The sequence below is a fragment of the Engraulis encrasicolus genome, chromosome 22, assembly GCF_034702125.1.
Source record: "Engraulis encrasicolus isolate BLACKSEA-1 chromosome 22, IST_EnEncr_1.0, whole genome shotgun sequence".
Lineage (NCBI taxonomy): Eukaryota > Metazoa > Chordata > Actinopteri > Clupeiformes > Engraulidae > Engraulis > Engraulis encrasicolus.
Window position 1 is genome coordinate 51,776,857 of NC_085878.1, and position 15,000 is coordinate 51,791,856.

General features: G+C 49.4%; 1 protein-coding gene and 1 long non-coding RNA gene across 2 annotated transcripts in view; one reads left to right on the top strand and one right to left on the bottom strand.

Annotated features, from left to right (window-relative positions):
• ppargc1b (peroxisome proliferator-activated receptor gamma, coactivator 1 beta) overlaps positions 1 to 627 on the bottom strand; it is a 65,081-nt gene extending 64,454 nt beyond the window's left edge. The window contains exon 1 of the mRNA XM_063188679.1: positions 486 to 627. Coding sequence (XP_063044749.1) covers positions 486 to 566 — 81 coding nt within the window. The 5' untranslated portion in view covers positions 567 to 627. The remainder of the gene's footprint in view (positions 1 to 485) is intronic.
• An 85-nt stretch (positions 628 to 712) lies between these two features.
• LOC134438948 (uncharacterized) lies at positions 713 to 3,181 on the top strand. Its single transcript, XR_010032691.1, has 3 exons — positions 713 to 795; positions 2,138 to 2,392; positions 2,604 to 3,181. It is a non-coding gene; the product is annotated as an uncharacterized LOC134438948 (long non-coding RNA).
• The last annotated feature ends 11,819 nt before the right edge of the window (positions 3,182 to 15,000 follow it).

The following is a 15,000-nucleotide window of genomic DNA, read 5'->3' on the forward strand; positions in this document are numbered from 1 at the left end:
ACTACAGTTATTCAACACACACTAACTAGTAATTACCACAGAAATACTCTTTTCCATGAAAACAATGGGATTTTTAGTCACGTTAGCGAGACTGTCACCCACGTGTCCGAATACTCCCACTTCGCCGATTTTCTTCCAAAACGGCAGACGTTTGTCAAGTCGACTTTTAAACTACGAGAACTTTAATTTCACTGTGTCATGAACAATGAACCATCTCGTGCTTGTTGCTGCCAAACTCATTATTCTGTAAGAAAGAGATCCTGTTGCCAAGAGTCCCAATCTGACAAGTATCCCAAAAACTCCACGTGAAGCACAGACGTCAGCGCCTTGAGAAGCCGGTTGGTGTGCAGCTTTGAGCCGCTGCCGTCAATGACAGTCCTTGAATGCTGATGGCAATTCGCTTGGCTTCGACTGATAACATGCAAAAATTAATCCCACGCCATGTTGTCCTGTCCCCGCACTTATGGAATCCGAGCATATCTTACCTGGCTCCCGGAGTTTTCTGTCAGGTAATTGAAGACAAAGGAAGAGAGCTCCTCATCCAACAGTGAAGCGCAGTCCGCCATCTTCTAGAGAGAATGAGACTAGTGAAGTCAGAGAGCGGACTATACAGGACTGTTGCGTTTCCGTTCGGATGCCTGAGGAGGGCGCCGTGCAGAGTTGGGTGTTATCAAATACAATTCTGTTAAACGGAGCACTGATAAAATGCTGTGACAGTGCGAGCGCGACACGTCGCGTGCATATATCATTGATCTCCGGTGAGGTGAATTGAGGGGAAAACGCATAGCATTGCTGGTAAGTGAGCTACTCCAGAGCATTCCAGAATTCTGTCAGTCAGAGTCCCGTCAAAGCAACGAGAACAGTCAAAACACTATGAAGTGCTACCGATGATGAGTCATTTATACGGCAAAGACTTGAAGCGCCGCTGCATTTTCAGCCAAAAACTTAGCAGCCTTACTCATAGCCTACGATTCGTCGACATGAATAATATTGAATACTATTTACAGTATAACAGATGCCTTTCTACAAAGTGAAATGCATCAGGCTGACATACACCTCACTAACTTTGATGCCCACAGCTGACTCGACTCCATTTAGCAGCTTGGCATGACACACCTCGCAGGATTAGCCTACAGGTCATTTGAACACAATGAGTTATCAGTAGCCTACAGTGTAACTAGGTCTTTTCAGACAGCTGAAGTCAAGAGCTGATGGTCAGCACGTTACACTAAACTATTTTGCAGAACTTTCCGCAACCTGTCAAAAATGGCAATGAGTGTGACACGAGCCTAACGCAAGTTTGCTCAAACAAAGTGACACTCAGCACAACAGTTTTTGTCAGCATTTGAGATAGCCCCCTTCTCGATGTGTTGTCCCTGTAAGACAAAGGAGTCAGCCAGAGCCATGTATTAGGATGTGCCAAATATAACCACGTTTAGACTCCCAGTAGGCCTAATCTCAAGACATTGTCTTGAGACGTAAGCCAGACAGGTCTTTGCCCTGTGTGACCTCAGTGGGATGAGGTCAAACCAAAGAGGAATTCACTCATAACAGAGGGTAATTTAGTTGTTAATGTATGTGATAATACTCGATTTATTATTCGGCCTGTTATTATTATTATTATTATTGTTGTTGTTGTTGTTGTTGTTGTTGTTGTTATCATCATCATTATTATTACTATTATTATTGTTGTTGATGATGATGTTATTATTATTGTTATTGTTATTATTAGGTGGTTATTATTATTATTATTATTATTATTATTATTATTATTATTATTAATAATAACAGACTGATAATAATAGTAATAATGACGATAATCCAACTTGTAATAAGGGTTTTTCAATTAAACATAAGCTGCATGTCCATGTATAGTGCAGATGACTCAAGGTGCATGGGAGGATTGGGAGATGGCTTTTGCCATCAGTCATAAGGAGGCCTAAGGTCTCTCTCTCTCTCTCTCTCTCTCTCTCTCTCTCTCTCATGCAAGCTATGGGTCAAGCCTTTCGAGGAGTGTAAGCTCTTTCTGTAGTAAACTTCTTTTGCCTCTTCATTCTTTTCTAAACCTGGCATGTATGGTTGAGGAGGACACACACACACACACACACATACACTTTTATGTCTTTATTTTGGATAGGAGTGTCCGAGACACAGGGGCAGCCAAGGATCAGGGCATAACCTGAGGTCAGAGTTGAATCCAGGTGCCTGGATATGGTACAGCGGTAGCCTGGGAACTCCCATACTGCCTTTAGTTCTACACAATCGTTTCGATCTGAAAGACAGTGTTAACCAGGCAAGTACAGCGGCACATTAGCCCACAGAACCACGGCACCCTCCTGCCCAGCTGTTGTGCCACTGTCCACTGTCTGAGACTCCTCAGCTCTGTGTGGAGGTAAGTAGAGCAAACTAAGTGACTGACTGACTGACTGATTGTTGTAATCCTAATTTGATTAGTAACGCAACACCCCACTCCCCTCCACCCTCCCTCCTCTACATCCCGAAAACAAAGATCATTGAGGTGGGAGGAGAGGGTATAGTTTATACAAGTATGTGCTTGGTATGGCTGCACGAGGATGGAAGATTAAATTAACTCTGTTCATCAGGTATTTAATAGCCATCATTCCTCTGCTGGCATGAGGGTGCTGTTGACAGAGGGCCTTGAGAGAACGGCACACCATTGCCTAAAAGGTCCAACAAGCCAAGTCATGGGAAAGCACTTAGGCCGTCAAAGTTATAGCCCCGAGGTTGCTGGATTGATTCCTGATACCGCCATTTGGGTGAGGGAAATGAAAAAAAACTCTCCCCCATCCTCCTCCATGCCTAAGGTACCCTGAGCATGACCCCGTCTGCTGCATTGCATGTGTTAGGCATAAATGCAATTTTATTGTGTGCACTGTACAGTGTTAATTTTGTCAGCTTTTTTTTTTATTTAGTCGTAGTCTTAGTCACAATGACGAAAATCAATTTTAGTCTTAGTCATATTTTAGTCATTGCCTTCCCAATTTACTCTTAGTCTTAGTTTGAATGACGGAAATCAATTTTAGTCTTTTCTAGTCATTTCAGTCATTTTAGTCAACACTGTACATAATAGAACTTCTCCACACACTGCTTCTCTTTTCAATATATATCATTGACTGTACAGAATAAACCTTCTCCGCACACTGCTTCTCTTTTGAACATATATCACACTGTACAGAATAAACCTTCATCACACACTGGTTCTCTTTTTCTAAATTTTATTTAACACCAGTGTTAAAGGGACACTGTGTGAGATTTTTAGTTGTTTATTTCCAGAATTCATGCGCCCATTCACTAATGTTACCTTTTTCATGAATACTTACCACCACCATTGCACAAAATTGCACTTTTCATACATGAAAAGGGGGATCTTCTCCATGGTCCACCATTTTGAATTTCCAGAAATAGCCATTTTTAGCTGCAAAAATGACCGTACTTGGACCATACTAGAAAATATTTGTTTATTACTTAATAAACTTTCATGTAAAGATCAAATTTGGCAATAGACAGCCCAGTTTCAATGAGCAGCATAGTTGCAGTACCTTTTTTGACCATTTCTTGCACAGTGTCCCTTTAATTTCGTCAGCTTTTTAAAATGTAGTCTTAGTCTTAGTCACAATGACGAAAATCAATTTTAGTCTTTGTCATATTTTAGTCATTGCCTTCCCAATTTAGACTTAGTCTTAGTCTAAATGACGAAAATCAAAACAGGGCATTGACAAAATATTTTAGTCATAGTCATGGTTGACGAAATTAACACTGGCACTGTATGACAATGGGAGTTTCCCTGTGGCTGAAAGGCAAAAAAAAACATCTCCTACTGGGTCAGCCAAGATGATTGCTGAATAGATGCAGATGTTTTGATATGAGATGTCTAAAAATGTTTCTTTTTTTAATCTATCTTAATTGCTATCTGCCATATACTATCCATTGTACTCTTTGTTTATCATATTGCTTATGGTAGGCCTCTATCTAGCTATCGTGTGTTTGTGTACACACTGGACAGATCTTTTCCTGTGCGGTGTGAGTGTTGAAGGCTGTACAACAACCCCAAGGTGTGGTTAGACCACAGACCACACCTCAGGTGTGTGTGTGTGTGTGTGTGTGTGTGTGTGTGTGTGTGTGTGTGTGTGTGTGTGTGTGTGTGTGTGTGTGTGTGTGTGTGTGTGTGTGTGTGTGTGTGTGTGTGTGTGTGTGTGTGTGTGTGTACAGGGACAAGCTTGAGATGTACGTTGTACAGTGTGTTTGTGTAGTGAACAGCTGATGTTAAGATCAAAAACACACAGAGTTTGGTGACATTTAAGCCGCATTGGCCACATTGGTGTGTGTGTGTGTGTGTGTGTGTATGCGCGCGCGTGCATGTGTGTGTGAGTGTGTGGGGGGTGCCACCTGCCAGCCCTTCTGAAAAGCATGAGAGAATGAGACAGAGAGAGAGAGACAGAGACAGATACATGGGAGAGGGTGACAGAAGGGAAGGGCAGATGTAGGGAGTGAGAGAGAAATATCAAGATGAAGAGGGGAGACAGTGATAGAATAGGACACAGGAAATGAAAAGACCAACAGGAGGAAGAGAGATGAAGAAGAACAGAAGGAAGAGAGAAATGACAAGGAGGATAAGGAGGATAGCAACAGAGTATCAAGAGAAGAGGAAAGGGGAAAACCTCGTCGTCCATTCATCAGTCAGATGATTGCAATCCTGTCCTGTGCCATCAGTCTCTGGCCACATCGATCTGCTTTTCTTTTTCGGTGTGTGTGTGCGTGTGCGTGTGCGTGTGCGTGTGTGTGTGTGTGTGATGTCTGATGGTAGAGGTCAAAGCAACTCACGTTCAATGGGCATAGGGCACTGGTCAATATTGTTCACACATTGTTTTCCGAGTGAGCAAGGTTGATGGGTCACACGCTACAGACATACTAGCCAGAGGCAGCGAGCATTGTTGTTTTTGTTGCTCCGTCTGTTGCACCAGCAGCCTCCTTCCATTCTCAGTGACTGAGATCAAAGGGATGCTTTTTAAATTTTAATTATTTTTTGGTCTTTTTTGTAGCCTGGCAAGTCAGACTGTAACATGAGAAGTTAAGTCAAGTCAACTTCATTTGTATAGCATATGTCAAACACAATAAAGCAACCCCACATGCTTTACAAATATTAATGAAAATTAAAACAATGTCAACACGGCAATAAGACAAAGTATGAAATGGACAAAAATATATTAAAACAATCTAGGAAGTGCATTAAATGTACTATAAACACAGTCCAAACAAAAGCATGTAGGCTATATAAAGTAACAGTTATACATAAAACAAATCAAATAAAACAATTAAAAAAACATTAAAATAGGCCAAGTGTATTAATGGGAAGCATTTGCAAAAAAAAATTGGTTTTAAGTCTGGCTTCAAAGATGGATACGTTGGGAGCAGTTTTTTATGTCTAAGGGAAGGAGATTACTTATCAATTTATGGAATTATGTGGATTTCCCATGTATTATGCAAAGTTGCTTCTCTCTGCGACCCCCCTGCATTACCTCCGCGATCCCCCTGGGGGACCCGAACCCCAGTTTAGGAACCACTGCTGGTTATATGCCTAGCTGTCATAACAAACAAGGTAAACAAATTGCTAGCCTCCCGCACCATCCTACATACTTCCGCTAAGAGACTTGGCTCCGCACTACGTCTGGTAGGCCTAACTGTTTTCTGTGGAGCGATGTTGAGCGGTAGGATTTGACCGGTGTTCTGACAAACGGTCATTGTAATTTTATCCTACGGTAGGATGTTCTGTCAGACTATGTCTGTTAAACGGTCCTACATCGCCAACGATAGACATCAGAGTCAGACATATTTGTTCAACAACTTATCCTGATTTTTCCAAAAATGTCCTTCCCGCTTCCTGCAATCGCGTTAGATCAAGCAACCTCCAAACCATGAAATTAAATGGTAGTATTATGGGATGGACCAGGACCAGGCTAACAAATTGCAGGGAAAGGGAAAGAAATGGCAGCAAACCTTTTTTTGACCGTGTAGTGACACATCACAAACAATTCTTGTGTAATGGAGCGCTGCTCCTTTAAGGGAAGTCTGACGCTGCGGCACACGTCACCACGCCGCTCGTAGAGGCTTATGGGAAGTCTCTTCATAAACACTGCCAGTGGCTAGTATTCGGTAAGCCTGCAAAGTTCCCCTTTGCGCGTTTCATCGCCACCGGCGAATGCTGTGGTTGCTTCTCCCCTCGCCGTCGAGAGGAGTGCGGTGTCCAGTTCAGACCTAGGAGATGTGGACCATTTCTTGTCCTCGTGAGTATGTGGACCATTTCTTGTCGCTGTTTATGTGCTAGCCAGCAGCTAGTGGCTAACTTCGCGTCTGCTGTTCTATAGGTTGTGATTCCAACTTGGCGTCTCTTACTTGGCTAGAGTGATCTCTTGCTTCTCCACTGGCAAGGACTTCGGTGGACAATACCAACGGTTACCTTGCGCATTTCCCGTCTCCTGCACGCCGGTATGTATTATAGTGGGTTAGCTTGTGCCTTTACCCAGCCCTGACTGTTTGTTTTCGTACCATGGTTGCTAACGACGGCCATTATTATGGTTTCAGCGTGTGGTCGCTACCGGCGCCTCGGCCGTGTACCTCTGTATTGGCACTCCGACTGTGAGAATCGCGCATCGGTGCACCCTCATCTCCGGGTAAGGTAACCTTTCGGCAGCAGAATCGTGTGATAGTGGGTGTCCTGCTAGCTTGGCTAACGCTCTCCTCCTCCCTCGCAGGTTGTATCCGTGTGGCCGTGGTCAGACACACCACGCGTTTAGGTGCACAAGCGGCGACTTTTAGCCCCGGTTGTGTGGTGCCTCTGGACGCCGGGAACTCGTATCTCGGCTGCTGCTCCGGCCTCGGGAAATTGGACATTCGTGCGTGTGTGTGCGTTGGCGCGCTTTAGTTCAGTGTGTGTGTGTGCGTGTGTGTGTGTGAGTGACGAGTGAGTGTGGGGATACCTAGGGGACTGCACTGAGCTGAGCCTCTGGGGTTGGTTTACCTCATGTTTTGATTTTCGTTTACTTTCGTTTGCTGTGCCTAATTTCCTTTTTTCATTATTTCATCCAATTATCTAATTTCTTATTTAACTGCATGTATTTACTGGATTTTGATTTATTTTGCATGGTTTGCTGATTTCTTGTTGTTTCTGTTTGCCGTGAATTATTTCTGTTTGTTGTGAACTATTTCTTTACTTTTTCTTTTGTTAATCCTGAGGTGTGCCATTCGCCCTATTGTGTTAGCCGTGCCAGCCCCTAGTGGCAAAGTCTGCCAACCCGAGTGTGGGTTCTAAGGCCTTAGGCCTACCAGGTGTGTTGTCTATTGTGAATTAGTGAACATACTTTGGGGCCGGTGTTTATCTATCTGCGGGTGATTGCGACCGCACACCCACCCCACTGCACTTTGTGAATTGTGAGTACCTTTTTATATTTATTACAGAGTGACAAACATATTTTTATACTGAAAATAATAATAAAGATTTGAATTATTAATTGTCACCACTGTCTCTGCCTCCATTGTGCACGAACCTGTGTTTGCCTGGTAATCTATTGTGCGGGTACATTGTGTGTTGGTCCGGGGTATCTGTAACTACCCCTAATTCATTTCCTCCGGGGGCTCCACCCCCGGGGGTGGCGTAGTCGAACTACTTCCTGTAACGGTCTCGCCCACTACATTTTGGCTTATAGTCGGGCAGGATTGGCATAGGAGCAGAGACACTGGTTTCATTTTTTTAGGTTTTTGTTTTGTCACTCTTTGTAATAGAAATTTGTCATATGGTCAATGGTTGAATGAGTGTATGTATGTGGTTGGTTGAAAGTAAGAGCACCACTGAATAAGCGCTGTGAGTTTGTGTTTTTCCTGTAGAAGCGGAGCAGCAGCCGAGGTTGGGAGACCGCCCCTCTCTCGGGATTTGGACCAGCCATCCCTGTGAGTTTTTGCATTTTCCAAATTTGTCTTGATCGGTTTCCGCAGCATGTCGCGGGACGCACAAGAGGTTAGGGATGAGTTGGCTGAGGTAAGAGCCGAGAATGAGCGCTTAAAGGCCTCCCTCGCCCAGCGGGCCACAAGTACGAGCACAGTAAATGGTAGCGCCCCGGCAGGGCCCGCTACAGAACGTTTGGTCTTTGTCCCAAGGGAAAAGAAGTGCCCATTGTTTAGGGGAAATGGGGGCATAAGTATCGAGGCGTGGAAGGAGGAGGCGGAGGCATGTATGCGGGCGCGCCATTTTTCTGCTGCCGAGAGAGCCTATTTTCTTTACGATCACTTGGATGGCGAGGCACGGGATGAGATCCGCTATAGGCCGAGAGAAGAAAAAGAAAACCCAGAGAAAATCTTAGAAATTTTACAGGAGCTTTACGGGTGCCCACAGTCATACGTGGCCTTGCAGGAGGCGTTCTTTTCGAGAAAACAGCAAGAGGGAGAGACACTGCTAGAGTTTTCAATCGCATTAATGACCCTTATTGATAAGGTTAGACGAAATGCGCCTGAGGGAATTCTTAACGCTGACGTTCTTCTGCGTGATCAGTTTGTGGAGCATGTTAACGAGGGCGCCTTGCGTCGTCACTTGAAGAGTTTCATTCGGACCACGCCGTTAGCCACTTTGATCGCGGTGCGTAAGGAAGCCATGCGTTGGGAACGGGAGGGCGCCGCCGAACCGCAGCGGCCGCGTAGCTTTTCCTTATCTTCACTCGATCGCTCCCTTGGGGTCCCTGGTACCTCTTGCGCCGTAAGCATGGATCCCCGTGGTGGGGCGCCGACCAGATCTGATATGGAGAAGTTGCAGGCTGACATGGCGAAGCTCATGGAAATGGTGCAAAATCAACAGGCTCAGTTGCAGCATCTTTCTCGGGGTGCGGCCACACAGGGGGAGCCACGGAGGCGAGGTCGGTCTCCTCGGGAGGGACCCCTTGCCTGCTGGCGCTGTCGTGCGATAGGCCATATTGCTGCGGATTGTGACGGAGAACGAGTGGTGGGGCCCCCACAAGCACCCTCCCGTAGAGGCGCCGGGTTTTCGGAGAATGGGCCCCTCCAACCGAACCAGCCCTCGGGAAACTGACGCCCACCGGACTGAGGAGTCACAGTCCGGGGGGGGCCTCTCTTGGCTCACGTAATGCCCCTGCCCCTGCCAATGCCGCCGAGGCGTTACTTTCTAACTGTCCACATCTGCTCGTCCGGATGGGCGGGGTTCAGGTCCCCTGTCTCATTGACACTGGGTCTATGGTGTCCACCGTCACTGAAAGTTTCTTTGCTGCCAACTTCGAATCTATGGGGCAGGAGCGGTTACGCTCATGTCACTGGCTGCAGCTCCGAGCGGCCAACGGCCTAGAGATTCCTTACTTGGGCTACTTGGAGCTGAATATTGAGCTTTGCGGGAAGAGTATGCCTGATTGCGGTGTTCTGGTCGTTCGCGACCCCCCAGGGGGCACGGCTTCCGTGGTCCCTGGGGTTCTTGGTATGAATGTTATCGGCAAGTGTTTATAAGGAACTTTTTGGGCGGCACGGTCCCACGCTTTTCGATCTCCCATCAGTGTCAACTGCCCCTCGACCGGTGCTGAAAGCGCTGCAACACTGTCATCAGGCTGAAATCCGGCCCACCCCCGAGACCAGCGGCGTGGTGAATGTCCGGGGCCGTGCGCCATGGCGGGTTCCGGGGGGGACCATGAAGTTGATTCCTGCCACCTGCCCTGAGCAACATTCAGGGCTTGGAACCCTCTTTGAGCCGACGGACCGGGGGTTGCCCGGGGGGTTGCTGGTGTCCCCTGCCTTGGTGCAGGTGACCCGTGGCTTGGTGCAGATCCCTGTAGTTAACGTCGGTTGTACGGACGTCCTGCTGTACCCTCGTACTAGACTCGGACAGGTGAATGCTGTGTCGATCATCAGCTTGCCACGGGACGTGGTGGAGGTCCGTTCCGTGGCCGCCATTACTGACCCTCAGGCGCCTGCCCCGTCGCCTTTGGAGACACAAATCCGCGCAGTGGACTTGTTACCCCTGCCTGCCGAGGAACAGGCTGAGGTCCGGGCCCTGCTTCTGAGGTACTCTTCGGTCTTCTCCGCCCATGAGGGCGACTTGGGTTGCACTTCCCTAATCTCGCACGACATCCCACTGTTGGATCCGACACCGGTCCGGCAGCGTTACAGGCGCATTGCCCCCTCCGACTACGAGGCCGTAAAAACCCATATCAACCAGCTCCTCCAGGCGAAGGTCATCAGAGAAAGCAGTAGTCCATTCGCTTCTCCCATTGTTCTAGTCCGGAAGAAGGATGGGAGCTTGCGACTCTGTGTCGACTATCGCCTGTTAAATGCCCGAACTCGGAAGGACGCCTTTCCGCTTCCTCGGATCGAGGAGACATTGGACATGTTGGCAGGTGCCCGCTGGTTTTCTACGATGGACTTAGCCAGTGGGTACAACCAAGTCCCCGTGACAGAAGGTGATCGGGCCAAAACGGCATTCTGTACCCCCTTCGGGTTGTTCGAATGGAACAGAATGCCTTTTGGCCTGTGCAATGCACCAGGTACATTTCAACGATTAATGCAACGTATGTTCGGCGACCAACAGTGTCATTCCGTTCTACTGTATCTTGACGACATCGTGATCTTCTCATCCACCGTGGCGCAACATCTACAGCGCCTGGAGATGGTCTTGACCCGGTTGCAGTCGGAGGGGCTGAAGGCTAAATTAGGGAAGTGCGCGTTCTTTAAGCCGGAGGTTCAGTACTTGGGACATGTGATCTCTCAGCACGGTGTCTCTACCGACCCTGGCAAGGTGGAGGCAGTGGCCACATGGCGGCGACCTGCCAATGTGTCGGAGCTCCGATCATTCCTAGGCTTCGCCAGCTATTATCGACGATTCGTCGAAGGATTCGCAAAGCTGGCCGCGCCGTTGCATCGATTGGTGGCCACCTTGAACGGGAGCCGTTCCCGTCGGCCCTCGGGGCAGCAGTTTCTTGATTCATGGTCAGAGGATTGCGAAAGAAGTTTTGAGGAACTCAAGGGGAGGCTCGTGTCGGCGCCGGTACTGGCGTACGCGGACTTTAGCCGCCCATTTATTCTTGAGGTCGACGCCAGCCATTGCGGACTGGGCGCGGTCCTCTCGCAGGAGGTGGACGGCAAAGTCCGACCGGTGGCATACGCCAGTAGAACTTTAAGACCTACAGAGCGGAATATGAACAATTACAGTTCTATGAAGCTCGAGTTCCTCGCCCTAAAATGGGCCGTCACCGAGAAGTTTCGCGAATATCTCTTGGGCCAGAAGTGTGTCGTGTACACTGATAATAACCCCCTGAGTCACCTCACTACTTCCAAACTCGGGGCGGTCGAACACCGGTGGGCCGCACAGCTTGCATCATTTGATTTTGAATTAAAGTACCGCTCGGGTAAATCTAACGGTAATGCGGACGGCCTGTCGCGGCAGAATCAGCCAGACCAAGAAGACGTGAGTGACCTGGTTCCGGGTACAGCGGTCCCTAGATTGCTGCAACAGGTAGCGGCTCAGGGAGATGGCGGCACAGCCTCTCAGTCCAGTGTCTCGGGGTTGTTCCCCCACGCTTTGCCGGTTCTGCGCACTCTGCAAGCAAGCGACCCCGGTGGTCAGCTGCAACCGGCCGCTGTCCCGGGGGGTAGCATCACCGCCTCTCAGTTGGTTGTTTCGGTGCTGCCCTCCCACCCTTTGCCGGACCTGTGCGCTCTGCAAGAAGCAGACCCTGTTATCCAGCCGATTCTGGCCTTCTGGAAGGCGCGTCGGCGGCCTACTCGTGAGGAACGGGAAGCTCTGTCACCCTTGGCCTTGATCCTGTTGCGGCAGTGGAAACGTTTCGTGGAGAACGATGGAGTCCTTTACCGGAGAGTGCTACACCCCAGTGGCCGTGATGAGTGCCTCCAGCTGGTTTTGCCGGCTGCCCTGCAATCAGAGGTCCTAAACCAGCTCCACGAGCACCATGGCCACCAGGGGATTAATCGAACACTGGAGTTGGTTGGGCAACGGTGTTACTGGCCCCGCATGTTTGCGGAGGTGCACCGATGGTGTGAAAAGTGCCTTAGGTGCCAAGAGTCCAAAGGGGAGCCCCCTCTAGCCGCCGCGTATATGGGCCACCTACTGGCATCTCGGCCCAACGAAGTGGTAGCTGTGGATTTCACGCTTTTGGAGCCCACGTCGGGGGGGGTGGAGAACGTTTTAGTCATCACGGACGTCTTCAGTAAGTATTCCATCGCCGTCCCCACCCGGGATCAGCGGGCCTCGACGGTCGCCCAGGTCTTGCTTGTGGAATGGTTCTACCGGTTCGGAATTCCTGGTCGGCTCCACTCCGACCAGGGGCGCTGTTTCGAGGGCACCCTGATTCAGCAGCTTTGCGGGCTGTACGGGGTCCAGAAGTCCCAAACCACCCCGTACCACCCGGCCGGGAACGGCCAATGTGAGCGATTTAACCGCACTCTACACAACCTCCTGCGTACCCTACCGGCCTCTCGGAAGCGCGACTGGGCAACTTGCCTGCCGCACGTAACCTTCTGTTATAATACCACCCCGCATCAAGCGACAGGAGAATCGCCACACTTCCTTATGTTCGGCCAAGAGCCACAGCTACCCGTAGACTTCCTCCTGGGCCGAGTTCGGCCACCGGTCCATGGTCGAGTGTGCGACTGGATACAGGAGCATCAGGCCCGGCTTCAAGTGGCATTTGATGGGGCTCGGGAGCGTTTGGCCGCAGCGGCGGAATATCGCAAGGACAGACACGATGCACGGGTGAAGACTGCTGTTTTAGAAGTAGGGCAACGGGTATATGTACGCAACCTCGGCGTGCGAGGTCGAAATAAAATCCAAGATGTGTGGAACTCCCAGGTACACATGGTGGTGCGTACCCCTTCGGAGACCGGAGCCGTGTACACGATCGCCCCCGTCAACGATCCAACGAAGCTGAAGCACGTTCACCGCAGCATGCTGAAAGGAGTGGTGGGCCCCCTGGCCCCCGACACCCCCCCGGGGTCGGGCCGACCAGGCGAACCTACCCCTGTCGACTCAGGGGAGCTATCGAGCGAAGAAGATATCCTTCTTGGGGAGCAGGTGGGCGATGCTGACTTGGGTGTCCCAGCAGAGCCCCATGCACCCCAGGGTGGCACCTCAGGAGGAAACGAAGGGCAGCGTCGGACTTCGCAGGCTTCCCCCAGCAGTTCGGCCGCTCAGCTACCCGGTCGTGGCACTAGCAGCAGCGAGGTGCCCCCACGCCGGACTTCCGGTCTAACGCGGGACAACACTCTAATCCCCATCGGCTGCCTGGTGGGGCGACTTCAAACTCTTGATGGAATTTTGGATCTGGGAGTGGGGGGGAAAGCGTACCTGCATCGTCGGGCCGACGATTCAACATGTGGGGGGTAGATTGTAATGGAGCGCTGCTCCTTTAAGGGAAGTCTGACGCTGCGGCACACGTCACCACGCCGCTCGTAGAGGCTTATGGGAAGTCTCTTCATAAACACTGCCAGTGGCTAGTATTCGGTAAGCCTGCAAAGTTCCCCTTTGCGCGTTTCATCGCCACCGGCGAATGCTGTGGTTGCTTCTCCCCTCGCCGTCGAGAGGAGTGCGGTGTCCAGTTCAGACCTAGGAGATGTGGACCATTTCTTGTCCTCGTGAGTATGTGGACCATTTCTTGTCGCTGTTTATGTGCTAGCCAGCAGCTAGTGGCTAACTTCGCGTCTGCTGTTCTATAGGTTGTGATTCCAACTTGGCGTCTCTTACTTGGCTAGAGTGATCTCTTGCTTCTCCACTGGCAAGGACTTCGGTGGACAATACCAACGGTTACCTTGCGCATTTCCCGTCTCCTGCACGCCGGTATGTATTATAGTGGGTTAGCTTGTGCCTTTACCCAGCCCTGACTGTTTGTTTTCGTACCATGGTTGCTAACGACGGCCATTATTATGGTTTCAGCGTGTGGTCGCTACCGGCGCCTCGGCCGTGTACCTCTGTATTGGCACTCCGACTGTGAGAATCGCGCATCGGTGCACCCTCATCTCCGGGTAAGGTAACCTTTCGGCAGCAGAATCGTGTGATAGTGGGTGTCCTGCTAGCTTGGCTAACGCTCTCCTCCTCCCTCGCAGGTTGTATCCGTGTGGCCGTGGTCAGACACACCACGCGTTTAGGTGCACAAGCGGCGACTTTTAGCCCCGGTTGTGTGGTGCCTCTGGACGCCGGGAACTCGTATCTCGGCTGCTGCTCCGGCCTCGGGAAATTGGACATTCGTGCGTGTGTGTGCGTTGGCGCGCTTTAGTTCAGTGTGTGTGTGTGTGCGTGTGTGCGTGTGTGTGTGTGAGTGACGAGTGAGTGTGGGGATACCTAGGGGACTGCACTGAGCTGAGCCTCTGGGGTTGGTTTACCTCATGTTTTGATTTTCGTTTACTTTCGTTTGCTGTGCCTAATTTCCTTTTTTTCATTATTTCATCCAATTATCTAATTTCTTATTTAACTGCATGTATTTACTGGATTTTGATTTATTTTGCATGGTTTGCTGATTTCTTGTTGTTTCTGTTTGCCGTGAATTATTTCTGTTTGTTGTGAACTATTTCTTTACTTTTTCTTTTGTTAATCCTGAGGTGTGCCATTCGCCCTATTGTGTTAGCCGTGCCAGCCCCTAGTGGCAAAGTCTGCCAACCCGAGTGTGGGTTCTAAGGCCTTAGGCCTACCAGGTGTGTTGTCTATTGTGAATTAGTGAACATACTTTGGGGCCGGTGTTTATCTATCTGCGGGTGATTGCGACAGCACACCCACCCCACTGCACTTTGTGAATTGTGAGTACCTTTTTATATTTATTACAGAGTGACAAACATATTTTTATACTGAAAATAATAATAAAGATTTGAATTATTAATTGTCACCACTGTCTCTGCCTCCATTGTGCACGAACCTGTGTTTGCCTGGTAATCTATTGTGCGGGTACATTGTGTGTTGGTCCGGGGTATCTGTAACTACCCCTAATTCATTTC